Below are 11,971 nucleotides of genomic sequence, written 5' to 3' on the forward strand. Positions count from 1 at the left end.
ATTGAAAGTTCTCTCACCATGTTTCACCACCTTACTTCCACTCACATAAAGGGAGCCCCAGATTCATTTATAGATGGCAGCACATCAAAAAACCATCCCCTCCAAGCAGGATATGCTATCACTGAGGGATATCATGATGATACCCACTTTCTCCCACCTACAAGAGTCATAGAGGCTGCCCCCTTGCCTTTGGGCACATCCTCTCAAGAAGCAGAATTAGTTGCCCTAATAAGAGCACAAACCCTAGCAAAAAAACAAAAAAACAAAAAAAATGTAAGTTAATATGTACACCTATTCTAAATATGCCTATAACGTCATCCATTACAATGCCCAAATTTGGAGTGAGCAGGGCTATCTCATGGCTAAGGGAACTCCTATAATTAATGGAAAACTAGTCCATCATTTACTAAAGGCAGCTTTACTTCCAGGAAAGGTTGCAGTTATCCATTGCAAAGGACATCAATCAGATGAAAGCCACATTTCTTTATGAAACCGTGAGGCTGACTATTGGGTAAAACAAACCTCAACCAATCATCCAATCCCTCAATATCTATTTCCCCTCATGCAACATATCCCCTCCTTTTATCCAGAACACCAAATACAACAACTAGTAACAGGAAGGGCACAATTCAAACCCCAATACTAGTTCATACAAAACAAATTAGTCCTACCTGACCCTGAAAAAAACAACTCTTTTACGGGGCATTCACAACCTCTTCCACACCAGCCATTCCCCTCTACAGCATTTCTTAAGTTCCCATATACACATAACCCCAGATATAAAGGAACAGCTAAAAGCCATTTCCCATCAATGTTCTGTTTGCCAAAAAGCTTCACCCCACTCCAACACTAGACCCCCTTCTTACCCAAACCATCAAGCCAGGGGACACCTTCCAGGACAGGATTAGCAAATTGATTTTACCCATATACCCCCAGTTAAAAAGGTTCAATTTCTTATAGCTCTGGTTGATACCTTTTTGGGATGCATCGAGGCTTTTCCCACAACCAACAAATGGGCTTCTACTGTCACCTCCAAATTAATAACAGAAATCATACCCAGGTTCGGGGTGCCTCTTTCTTTTCAATCTGACAGTGGTCCTGCATTCAGCTCTCAAATTACTCAAACACTTGCACAAGCTCTACAAATCACCTGGAAGTTAAACATCCCTTATCGACCTCAATTTTCAGGAAGGGTTGAAAAATGAATGACATTCAAAAAACACCTCACCAGGTATTCACTCCAAACACATAAAGACTGGGTTACACTTTTACCTTTGGCTCTCCTAAAAATTCGGGCACTCGCATGTAAACCCTTAATGCTCAGCCCCTTTGAACTCATGTACGGGAGACCACTTGCCCCCTTTGTTCCACCTCACATTCAAGCACCACCTCTACCAACTCCTCTCGTTTGCCTTCTTCTACATACTAGCTGCCATTTCATTTGGGAATATGCTGACAAATACCTGCCACAACCCGTAGCCAACTCCTCTAATCCCTTACTACAGCCAGGAGATTGGGTCCTGGTAAAAGATCCCAGCCCTACCCCTAATACTCCCCTCACACCTAAATAGAAGGGACCTTACTAGATCATCCTTACCAAACCCACAGCAGCAAAACTGCAGGGACTCCCTAACTGGATTCATTATACTTCTCTCAAGAAAACTGACTTTCCTTCACTACATACCCAAACAACCAAACCTAAAACCCCTTCAGCCTTCTCTTGTGTCTCCTCAGGACCCATTTCCCTTCACCTCACCTGAATCCCAGAGGAAAAGGAAAAGAAATTCACATAAACTGCTTATGTCTCTTTTTCCCCCAAACTTTCATCACTTCCTAACCAACCTTGTTATAGACCTTCAGTGGTAACCTTATGAAACTCCCATTATATATCCTGATCAGCTCCTTATTACTCTATGGGACCTATGGCTTGAGGCCATATGGCTTGAAGGAAATTTCCAGGACTTTTCTCCTATCTAGGTAACCCTTTTCTCTTTTTGCTTGTTTTTTTTTTTTTTTCAGTATAAATTCCCTAAGTACGTCAACCTCACCAATACAACCACTCCTCACTGCTCTCAAGCTTGAACACTCTATAAACCTTACACAGTCCCTCTTGCTGCAAGCTAACTCTTCCTTTGCTCCAGAATGCTGGATGTGCTTATAGCTGTCTTCCTCAGCTTACTCAGCCCTTCCTGCACCCCTTCATGACCTTTTAACAGGGAGCATAACCCTAATTTATAAACTCCAAAAAGGAGCTTCCTTTTTTGAAAGAGCTGACACACTGGTTGGCGATTATCCTACTTCCAGGGCCAATCAAGCTAACAAATTATTTCAAACCTATTACAACCCGCTACAATGCCTTAAGCCCCAAGACCCTCCTGTTAAAGGGCCTATAACTAAACATACCCTCCTTTTACAACAAGCCTCACTTTGCTTTTCAGCCTCTGAGGGAAATCTCCCTGTAGGATTCTTAACACCTAGCCAATGCAACTGCACTATCATTATTATACACCTCTCTGACCATCAAACTAACCGAGTTGACTACCAAGTATCACCTGAAGCAAACAAAGCATTTCTACATCTGGCTTGTTTTACGGCCTCTCCTTTAACCAATACCTCCGGCCTAAAGTGCTGTCTCTGGGGCCCACTTTTTCCATGGCTCAATATCAATGGTGCAATGTCCAATCACATTAAATGTGTAAAAAATAACTCTTCTTATATCTCTACTATAGTAGGTGTCTCCCTGGCCTCCTCCTTGTCCATCTGGAGTAATGAACCACAAGAAAGAAAAAAAACACCCATTTTTAATTCACTTATTCTCTTTCCATATTGCTGCCTGTATTTATGACAAAGGCCTGTTCTTTTTTGTGTGGCACCAACACATATCTTTGTCTCCCCACTAACTGGACCAGAACCTGTACCCTAGTTTATCTATCTCCTTCCATGGGACTAGTTCTTCCTGATCAACCTTTGCCCATCCCATCCGTCCAATATGTTAGGAAAAGAAGGGCCATCTACGTCATTCCTTTAATGGCCACCTTGGGTATAACCTCTGGACTTGGATTGGCAGCAAGCAGATTAGCCACCTCCATAACATACTTTAAGACTCTTTCAACAGAACTACAGGACTCATTAGAAGATATAGCCCAAAGCTTTATAAGAGTCCAAGACCAACTAGACTCCTTGGCTGGTGTAGTCCTCCAAAACAGATGGGGACTAGATCTTATAGCAGCTAAAACGGGGGCCTCTGCCTCTCATTAGGGGAGGAATGTTGTTTCTATCTCAACCAAATGGGCCTAGTAAGAGACACTGTTAAAAAAAACTTAAAGAAAGGGCCGAAAAGCTAAGGAAATACCAAAACAACCAAATAGATTCTTGGTTTGGAAACAAAATCACAGCATGTGTCATCCCATTCCTGGGACCTCTCCTAATAATAAGCCTAGGACTAATGTTCTTACCCTGCCTAATTAGTCTTTTTCAAAGATTTTTAACTGACAGGATCATGGCCATTTCACAGACAACTACCCCAAAACATCTACAAATGGTGTTACTCCTGCAATCAATCCAAGACCTGAAAATGCTCCATCCCCCCATCAGCAGGGAGGAGCCAGAAAGAACACGCTCCCCGTCATCTTTTTTATAACTACAGGGTCTGGATTGACAGAGCAGGAGCATCGCCATCTTGGACAAGTACTGTCATTTTAAGTTTCACCTTGATCAAAAACTGCCGAAATCCAAAGGGCATCAGCCTAATGGCTAAGGTCAGCATGACCATAAACCACAAATAACATCTCTGACCAGTAACATTCCAGACCCCTCCCTGACCAGAGACATGCCAGCCCTGAGATAACTTCCTCTCCAGCTGGAAAGATGTCAGCCTCAAGATAACCTCCCCTCCACCCAAAGATATTCCAACCCCACCATAAAAGTCTCCCCACACAGAAACATTCCAAGCTTGTGATAAGCCCTCTCACCCTAACACCAATATAGACTCTTAGTCTGTAAGAGAGAATGCTCCTGACCGAAATCAGTCAGAAGCCCCTCTCAGGTTTATTTTGGAGAAATAAATCTGTCTTTGACTGTTGAGCCACTCTTCATGTTTCTTTCCTCTTTTTTTAACTCTTACAGCATCTAGGTGGTGGATCACTGCATTCACTACAAGGTCTAATTTTGGAGCAGCCAAATCTCAGTTCAGACATAAAGCCTGGCCTGAGATTTGAAGAATGTACTACTGTTCCCAGACCAAAACGAGGATGGGGTTGCTTACTCTCACAGCCCAATAACGAGATGCAGGTGAACTGGGAAAGAAGAGAGTTTATTTCTGTAACTAGGTACATGGAGAAGGCTGGGAAAATATCACCAGACCAACTCAAAATTACAAAGTTTTCTAGAGCTTATACACCTTCTAAGCTATATGTCTATGTGTAGGTGTGCATTCATCTAAAGACATAAGTGATTAACTCCTTCTAATCTATAACTAAGGTCTGAGTTTTGAAGACCTGCCTCTGGAGCCTCAGTAAATTTACTTAATCTAGATGGGTCCAGGTGCCAGGGTGATTACCCTTATCTTGTCTCCTGCTAAATCATGGAGCTTTGAGGAGTTCCTTTAGACCACCAATAAAACTTTTTTGTGGAGGTCTGGGGAGTTTCTTCAGATCCCCAATAAAATTTTGCTTAATCCTAAACAGGTCCTGTTAAGAATTCCTTTGTTATCTTGTCATTCTTCAAGGTCCAGAAAAGGCCTGGGCAAAACTCTTGGTGTGCTTTTGTTACCTTCCAGCCTTTGAATAAGGGCACTGGCTCTCTCAGCTTTTAATATTTAACATCACCACTCAGTCAGTGCTGAAACAGTTGTTATGGAGGCCTGGGCTAGTGAGACCTGGCCTGCCATACTACTCCCTGTCGTGCATCCTGCTTATGTGTGAGAGGTAGAATTTGTCCTTGTTTAATATTAGGTTTAAAAGCAGAAAACTATCTGGCTTTGATAGATGTTACTGCCCCATACAGAGCTCCAAGATAGTGCTAACAAGAAGAATGTTAAATATAGCTAATATTGAATGGGTGTTCACCATGTGCCTGGTGTTGTTCTAAGCCCTCTCCATGTGTGACTTCATAAAATCCTCACTCCAACCCTATGAATAGGTAGTTTGGCATCTCACTAATGAGGAAGCTGAGGAGACAGAGACAGTGAGGGGACCATGAGTGCCTTCTCTTCTGTGACTCAGAGAAGATGAGGAATTCAGGGGTGGTGGGCTATCCCAGGTACATCACTGATCTTTGGTATTCTCTTACACCATCTTACACTCAGGTGTTACCAGGGGAGCAAGGTGTACTCTAGGCATCTTGAAAAGATAAAGTATCAGCCAGCAGATGTGTTGGGTGCTGGTCTGAGGCCAGGCTTTCTAAGAAACGTCATACTCTTCTGGAAGGCTTTTCTGAGTTCTAAATACAAGAGCAGCCCCCAGACCAACTCGAAAACATGCTTCAATCTGTTTTCAATCTAGGTTCCCTGTACATAAAGAGAGAGATCTTGTTGCTATATAGAAACTTAGTCTCCCCTTGGCTTTATAAGCCCTGGGTGATAATTTCATCTCTGCTGCTAATGAGACAGAAAACCTTGCCTATAATGGGAAGCAGTTGGACTAAAGGGTCTTTAAGGCCTTTTCTAGCTCTAAAAGTTTTATGTTGCTATTAAAGTCAATAGTAATTAATAAAGGGAGTTCAGAAGGAAAAAAGAATCAAAAACACTCTGCAAATATAAAAGTGTCATGTGTTACTATAAATAACTGAATGTGGTTCTTACCTGTGGTCTAGATTCACAAGACAAAATTAATTCCTTTCTTTTATAAACCTGGCTATGCCCTAGAAGTTTCAACGCATTTTAAAATTAAAATGGAGATTGGCTTTCCATCTAAATCCTGCCTGCTGTCCTCCCATTTCATCTCCTACTTTGCAGACTTAGTGATGATGAAAACACCAAGGACATCCTCAAAGAGAAGGTTATTTGAAGCAGCTGCCACTCAAGTCTTGCCCTTTGAGACTGTTATCTTTTCACTTTGTCTTCACCTGTGCCCCTCGCAGCTCATGGAGCTAAAACTTGAGGAGCCTCAGGGAACAAGCTCTATTTGAATAGGTAAATTATAGACGAATTATAGAACACAATTTGACAGGAGGAAAAACTGCTCAAGTGCAACTTCTCAGTTCCGTTCTACAACATCTGTTGAGTACAGACACTGTGCTTAGAGATGTCAGACACATGGGCACAGCTCCTATCTCCAAGAGGCCCTCAGTCCAGTGGGAAAAGAGAGATAGATTCAGAAATGTCAGAGAAATGATTGGTTTAACAGATGTAGAGAAAATGTGTGCAGATGAGAATAATAATAATAGCTATCACTTACTGAATACTTACCAAAAGCCATGTGTTTTACTAGCACTTTTTTATTTAATCATTTCAACAACCAGAAATGGAAGGTATTGTTATTATTATCCTCATTTGATTGTAAGGTAACAGGCTTAAAGAGGTGAAATGCTTTGCCTCAAGTGACTCAGCTAATATATGGCAGAGCTTGAGTTCAAATCCAGATCTTTTTAACTTCAAATCCTTCACTGTCATTTACTGTACTTTTCTGCCTCCCCCAAGGCAGACACCCACTATTCTGACTTAGAAGTTTGCGGGATGAATTATACTGAATGTGGAAGACTGATTAAGACATGCAGTAAAAATAGGAAGACATATATTTTGGATAAAAGGAATAGCCCAAAGAAAGCTGAAGATATGGAAAAGTCCCAGGACTTTGTGGGTGGCAGTGGGAATGCCAACTATACCAGTGCTGTGAGGAGCACAGTGTATAGCAAGGTGTGGAGGAGGGACTACAGAAAGGGTTGCATTGGCGGGATGGGAACAGACTGAGTATAGCTGTGATTTCCATCTGGCAGCATACCTGTGAAAGTTTCTCAACAAATCTTTGTGCAGTTCTGACATTCAATGTAATGTATTTTTGCAAAATTGTATACACATCTCACACACACACACACACACACACACACACATGCACACACATGAGTAGTGAGATCTGTCCCACAGAGTTGAGCTCAGCTAATTAAAAAGTTATATTGTAAAGCAGTGGTTCTCAAACTTGAACGCTGGCCAGGTGTGTGGTGGCTCACGCCTGTAATCCCAGTACTTTGGGAGGCTGAGGCGGGTGGATCACCTGAGGTCAGAAGTTCGAGACCAGCCTGGTCAACATGGTGACACCCCGTCTCTACTAAAAATACAAAAATTAGCCAGGCATGATGCCACATGCCTGTAATCCCAGCCACTCCGGGGGCTGAGGCAGGAGAATTGTTTGAACCTGGGAGACGGAGGTTGCAGTGAGCCGAGATGGCACCATTGCACTCCAGCCTGGGTGACAAAGTGAGACTCTGTTTGTAAGGAAAAAAAAAAAAAAAACTTGAACATCCAGAAAAATCCCCTGGAAAGGTTGTTAAAGCACAGAACGCTAGGCCTTAGCCCTAGAGTTGCTGAATCAGTAGGTCTGGGATGGAGTCTGAGAATTAGGACTTTTAACCAGCGTCTGGGTGATGCTTATGCAGCCAGTCTGGGGGCCACGCTGCATGGCACTGATGTAGAGCAGGGTGTGACTCTGCTGTGAGTGCAAGATAAGAGGTTCAGCACTTGAATATTATAGCCATAAGCTTCCTGTAACCCATGTCACACATCTGTGCTCCTCTCTCCCTCTTTGTCCCTCTATGCTGTTCAGTTTCAGGCCCTACTCTGCAGCAATAGTGGTCTTTCAAAAACATGAGTTTGATTATGTCACTATTCTGTTTAAAAATGTTGGTGGCTCCCATTGCCTTTGTGTGGCATGTGAATCCTTTCATAGCCTTTCTTTCCTCTTTAGTCCTATGCATTCTCCCATACAGAATACCTTGCAGCTCCCCAAAGGAACTACATCTCCTTACCTACATCTGGAATGCTAACTTCTATGGGTCTACCTCTCGTCACTTGGTTAAATTTCATGTCTCCTCTAGGTCTTATCCTCGATATCAACTCCAAGTGAAGGCCTTTCAAGACCTTAGGTGATGTCCCTCGAGGACCTCTGTAAAGCACTCTTGCACAGTATAGAAATGACCTGGTGACATGGCTGAGCTCTCCCATCCATAAACTGGTATCTCCTTGAAGGCAGGCACAGAGCCTTGGCACCTAGTGTATAAATAAATAATTTAATAAATTATAACATGATGTTATGTGAGATCTGGCAAAAATAAACCATTATGTCTGTTCTTCCTAAAGCAAAGGATTGTGTGCTTTCTTAGAGCCTGAGCTACCATGATAAAAACTCGCTCACAAATAGCATGAGAAAATGACAACATGCCATTAGTAACCCAGAAGAAGCTGTATGTGTTTTTGTATTTTTTTCATCTGGGCTTTACAAACCACAAAAGCAACTGTTTTGCCTTCACAAAGAACATATTTTTAACAGCACACTTTCCCAAAAGGATACTCCTCCCTCTGTTGCATTTTGAGCTATCCTGATTTAATTTAAAGTTTGAAGATGGCGTCTGACCTTATCTATCAGTGGCTGAGCCGTTGTCTCATGGAAATGCAGTTTGAAACTCATTAATAGGGTAGCCTGTATATTATAACTTAGAAGCTCTGGGTTATCACTGATGCTTGCAATTGCTATGGAAACCGGGTTCATATGCACCTTTCAAAGAGTCTGCTTTAAAACAGGAAAAAAAGATGAAGAAAAAGAAGGCTTTGTGAAAGAATAAGATATTTTGTACCCAGCGTGGATAAGCAGGTTCAGTGATGCAAAAATGCTCTGCCTACACAATGATAAAAACAATTTTTTATCTTTTTCAGGAGCTAATAATGTATAACCTTGTCTTAGAGAACTGTGTTTATACTGGTAGAGAAGAATGCTCAAGGCAGCTTTCCCCAGTGCCCACACAGAGACACACAAACACAGACACACACCCACCCACAATTTTCAGTTTTCCCCAGACTTTTTGCAATCTGCATTCTTAATTCCTCCAAAGGCCTCTGCACATGCAGCTTTGGCTGCTAAAGCCCACCCAGTGTGGACTGGCTGAGAGCTCAGTCTCTTCTGCTTCCCCTTGAATGTGTATTGAATGTTGCATCTGTCTCTTATGGGCTGAATTTTTCAATTATAAAATGATAGTGCTAATTTGATCAAGTTTCTTATTAAAAATTCTTGGATGTATTCCTCCCCAAATTTGGGTTTTGGAGGCTTCATCCCTCATCTCCTTGCCCACATTTCTCCCTAATAACCTAAGTGTGGTATTGTGTTAGGTAAACAATAGTGTATCATCTTGTGGAAAATGATTCTTTAGACACACCTCCCTCCCTCATGTAGAACCATGTGTTATTCCCTCCAATGTTTTCATCTGCTTATCTCCCCACTTGTGAGTCATCTATTATTTTTCCTTATCACTTCTGCAACCCCATTCCTCCCCTAACTGTAGCCAAATGTGAGCTGGGTTTCCTTCTCTTCTGAGCAAGAACAGGTCACGAGGGCTGAGCTTTCTGTCTTCACCTTCAGACAGAAGGAACTTGAAAGAAAGAAGAACGCATCTGCAGGCAGCTGTTCACTCCGCAGGCATCTGGAAACCACTTCTTTGCATTCAAATAGTTATGTAACCCCACATGTTGGAAGGCTGAAGAGACCATCATACTCAAAATGGAAATGACACTGTTGCAACACATAGAATATCTGAGAGAAGAAAGGGTTTCTAATGTCTTGACTATCTATGATATTCCATAAAGTTAAGGGATTGATGTGCATGGGCTGGGAGGACTGAGGAACAAAGGACAGAGGTTGAGGTAGGTACGAAAAGGGTCTACTAACTACTTTAGAATTTGAAAAAACTATTGATACCAAATCTGCCCACACTCTGTACAAAAAACAAAACAGCCACTGGTGCAATTTTAACCTGATAATGCATGAAAAATGGCTATTTTTGATGAGAAAAAGTTCAGTCATTTCCTTGTAAACACAAAGAAAATTAAGAGAAACTGTGAAGTTACTACAAGAAAATTCAACAAGAACTCTTATAATATATTCCCTCTAAATTAAACAGCAAATCACCCTAATGTGTTTTTCAGCCTGAATATTTATCAGCCTAGATAATCTACTTTAACAATTATGTTTTGCATTTTTAACAAAACCTTTTCTGCAAAAGTTAGTATAACTAGAAGTGAATATAAATTAGTCCCCTTTCAAGTCTTTAACATATTAAAAAGCTATAGAATATATACATTAACCCATGGTTTTATAAAAGGAATATGGCTTTATAAAATTAAAAGCAATATCAGGATCTGTATTTGTGTTAAATAATTACAATAACATCAAGCAGACATTTCCCACTTAATCTATGACTCTCTAAGATTACCATTTAATTCTGCATTACAATTTAACTAAGTAATTTAGTACTCGACGCATGCGCTACAGAAAACAAGAAGCAGTGTATTACAGTAACAAGGTTTGTATTTCACAAACAATTGCAAGGGTGAAGCAGATATCTTCTAAGCGTCGCATATTCACAAACAATTGCAAGGGTGAAGCAGGCATCTTCTAAGGGTCGCATGACTGGGTTTGCAGTCCACCGGTCAGAGGAGCTTCCTCTGATTCTTCCGCAGCAGTCTTTTCTTCGTTCGTGGCTTGTGGTGTTTCTTCGTTTTCATCGTCTTCACTTTGTAGGTCTTTCCACATTAATTGTCTAGCTAATTTGATGTTCAATTCTTCGTTGTAGTGAAGCCTTCTTCTCATTTCGAACTGCCGCTTTTTCTCCTGTTTGTGGAGGAGGATTTTTCTCATGTAGGCCTCGCTGATCTCTTGCTCCTCCACCTCACAGCTGTGGTCCGAAGCATCGGTGGCTTCCTTTCCTTCGACACCACGCACTGAATCTTCTCCTTCGACATCGCGTACTGAATCTTCCCCATTATCTTGCACACTCATGTAGGAATTGCCGGGCTCATTTGCCTTCATTAAATCGTAATCTCTGTACGTTGCGCGGTGTGCCGCAAGGATGCTTGATTCGTCCCACTTTTGGGATTTCTTTCTCTTCGCATCTTGAATAGTCCCTCCAGACTGCTGACCGGAAGTCGCCACCGAGGAATCCGACGAGCTTTTGTTTTTCAGGATCCCCTTGATGGGCCGGTGCGAGGAGGTGGAGGCTGACATTTTGCGGAGAGAAGGGCTGCGAGGGAGTTGGGCCGCTGAGTAGCTGTACACCGCCCTCCAGTCTGAAACTGCAGGGCGGTCTGTCTGGGCAACAGGTCCCAACGCCCTGGTTAAAGCACCAGGGCCCTGGTGTCACAAAGGGCGCTGCGTATGACGTCACGATGGTCGCCGCCTCCGCCACCGCTGCCGTAGTTGCTATGGTTACCGCTATGGTTGCCGCTACCATTGCCGTCACCGTTGCCGCTACCGCTGACGTCACCGCTACCGTTACAGCTACCTTTGCTTTTGCCGTTGCCGCTGGCTTTACCGCTGACGTTACCGCCTCGTGGCCCATGCTAACGTCATTTTTTTTCTCTTTTAACGGAAAATAAGGTAGGAAATACCCTTTGGTTGTACATGGAAAGGGGAAGCATTGTTTTAGAAACTTCTATACACCCTGTCTGCCCACAGGAAAGCTATGTAAAATATTTCTCATTGTGGGTCACTGTCAAAACTTTGAAAGCCACGACTTTGGTTGGAAAGATGAGAGGCCTCAGCTAGAAGGTGATGACCTTCTGCTCCTCCCTCCTGTGCCCATCCACACTCTCCCTCCACCACGCATACCTTGGTCCTCCTCTCTTCTCCCTGTCTTGGTGAATGACCCCAACATAGAGCTAATTATATCAGCTGGGAATCTGCGTGTCCTCCTCAGTCCCTTCATGTTGCTCATTCTCCAATCCAGCCCTCGGATGTGACCTAAATATTTCAAGAGGCTTATTTGATCTCTT

General features: G+C 42.5%; 1 protein-coding gene across 1 annotated transcript; it reads right to left on the reverse strand.

Moving 5' to 3' along the window:
- Window positions 1–10,490: 10,490 nt before the first annotated feature.
- PPP1R2C (PPP1R2 family member C) lies at window positions 10,491–11,325 on the reverse strand. The gene has a single exon (XM_019019087.3). It carries the CDS (start codon window positions 11,202–11,204, stop codon window positions 10,596–10,598), a length of 609 nt encoding a protein of 202 aa, XP_018874632.2. The 5' UTR covers window positions 11,205–11,325; the 3' UTR covers window positions 10,491–10,595.
- Between the last annotated feature and the right edge of the window lie 646 nt (window positions 11,326–11,971).

This window comes from Gorilla gorilla, chromosome X (assembly GCF_029281585.2).
Source record: "Gorilla gorilla gorilla isolate KB3781 chromosome X, NHGRI_mGorGor1-v2.1_pri, whole genome shotgun sequence".
Taxonomy (NCBI): domain Eukaryota; kingdom Metazoa; phylum Chordata; class Mammalia; order Primates; family Hominidae; genus Gorilla; species Gorilla gorilla.

Excerpts from the sequence above, each read along its gene's own strand:
- PPP1R2C (XM_019019087.3), bottom strand. The coding sequence starts at position 11,204 with ATGTCAGCCTCCACCTCCTCGCACCGGCCCATCAAGGGGATCCTGAAA.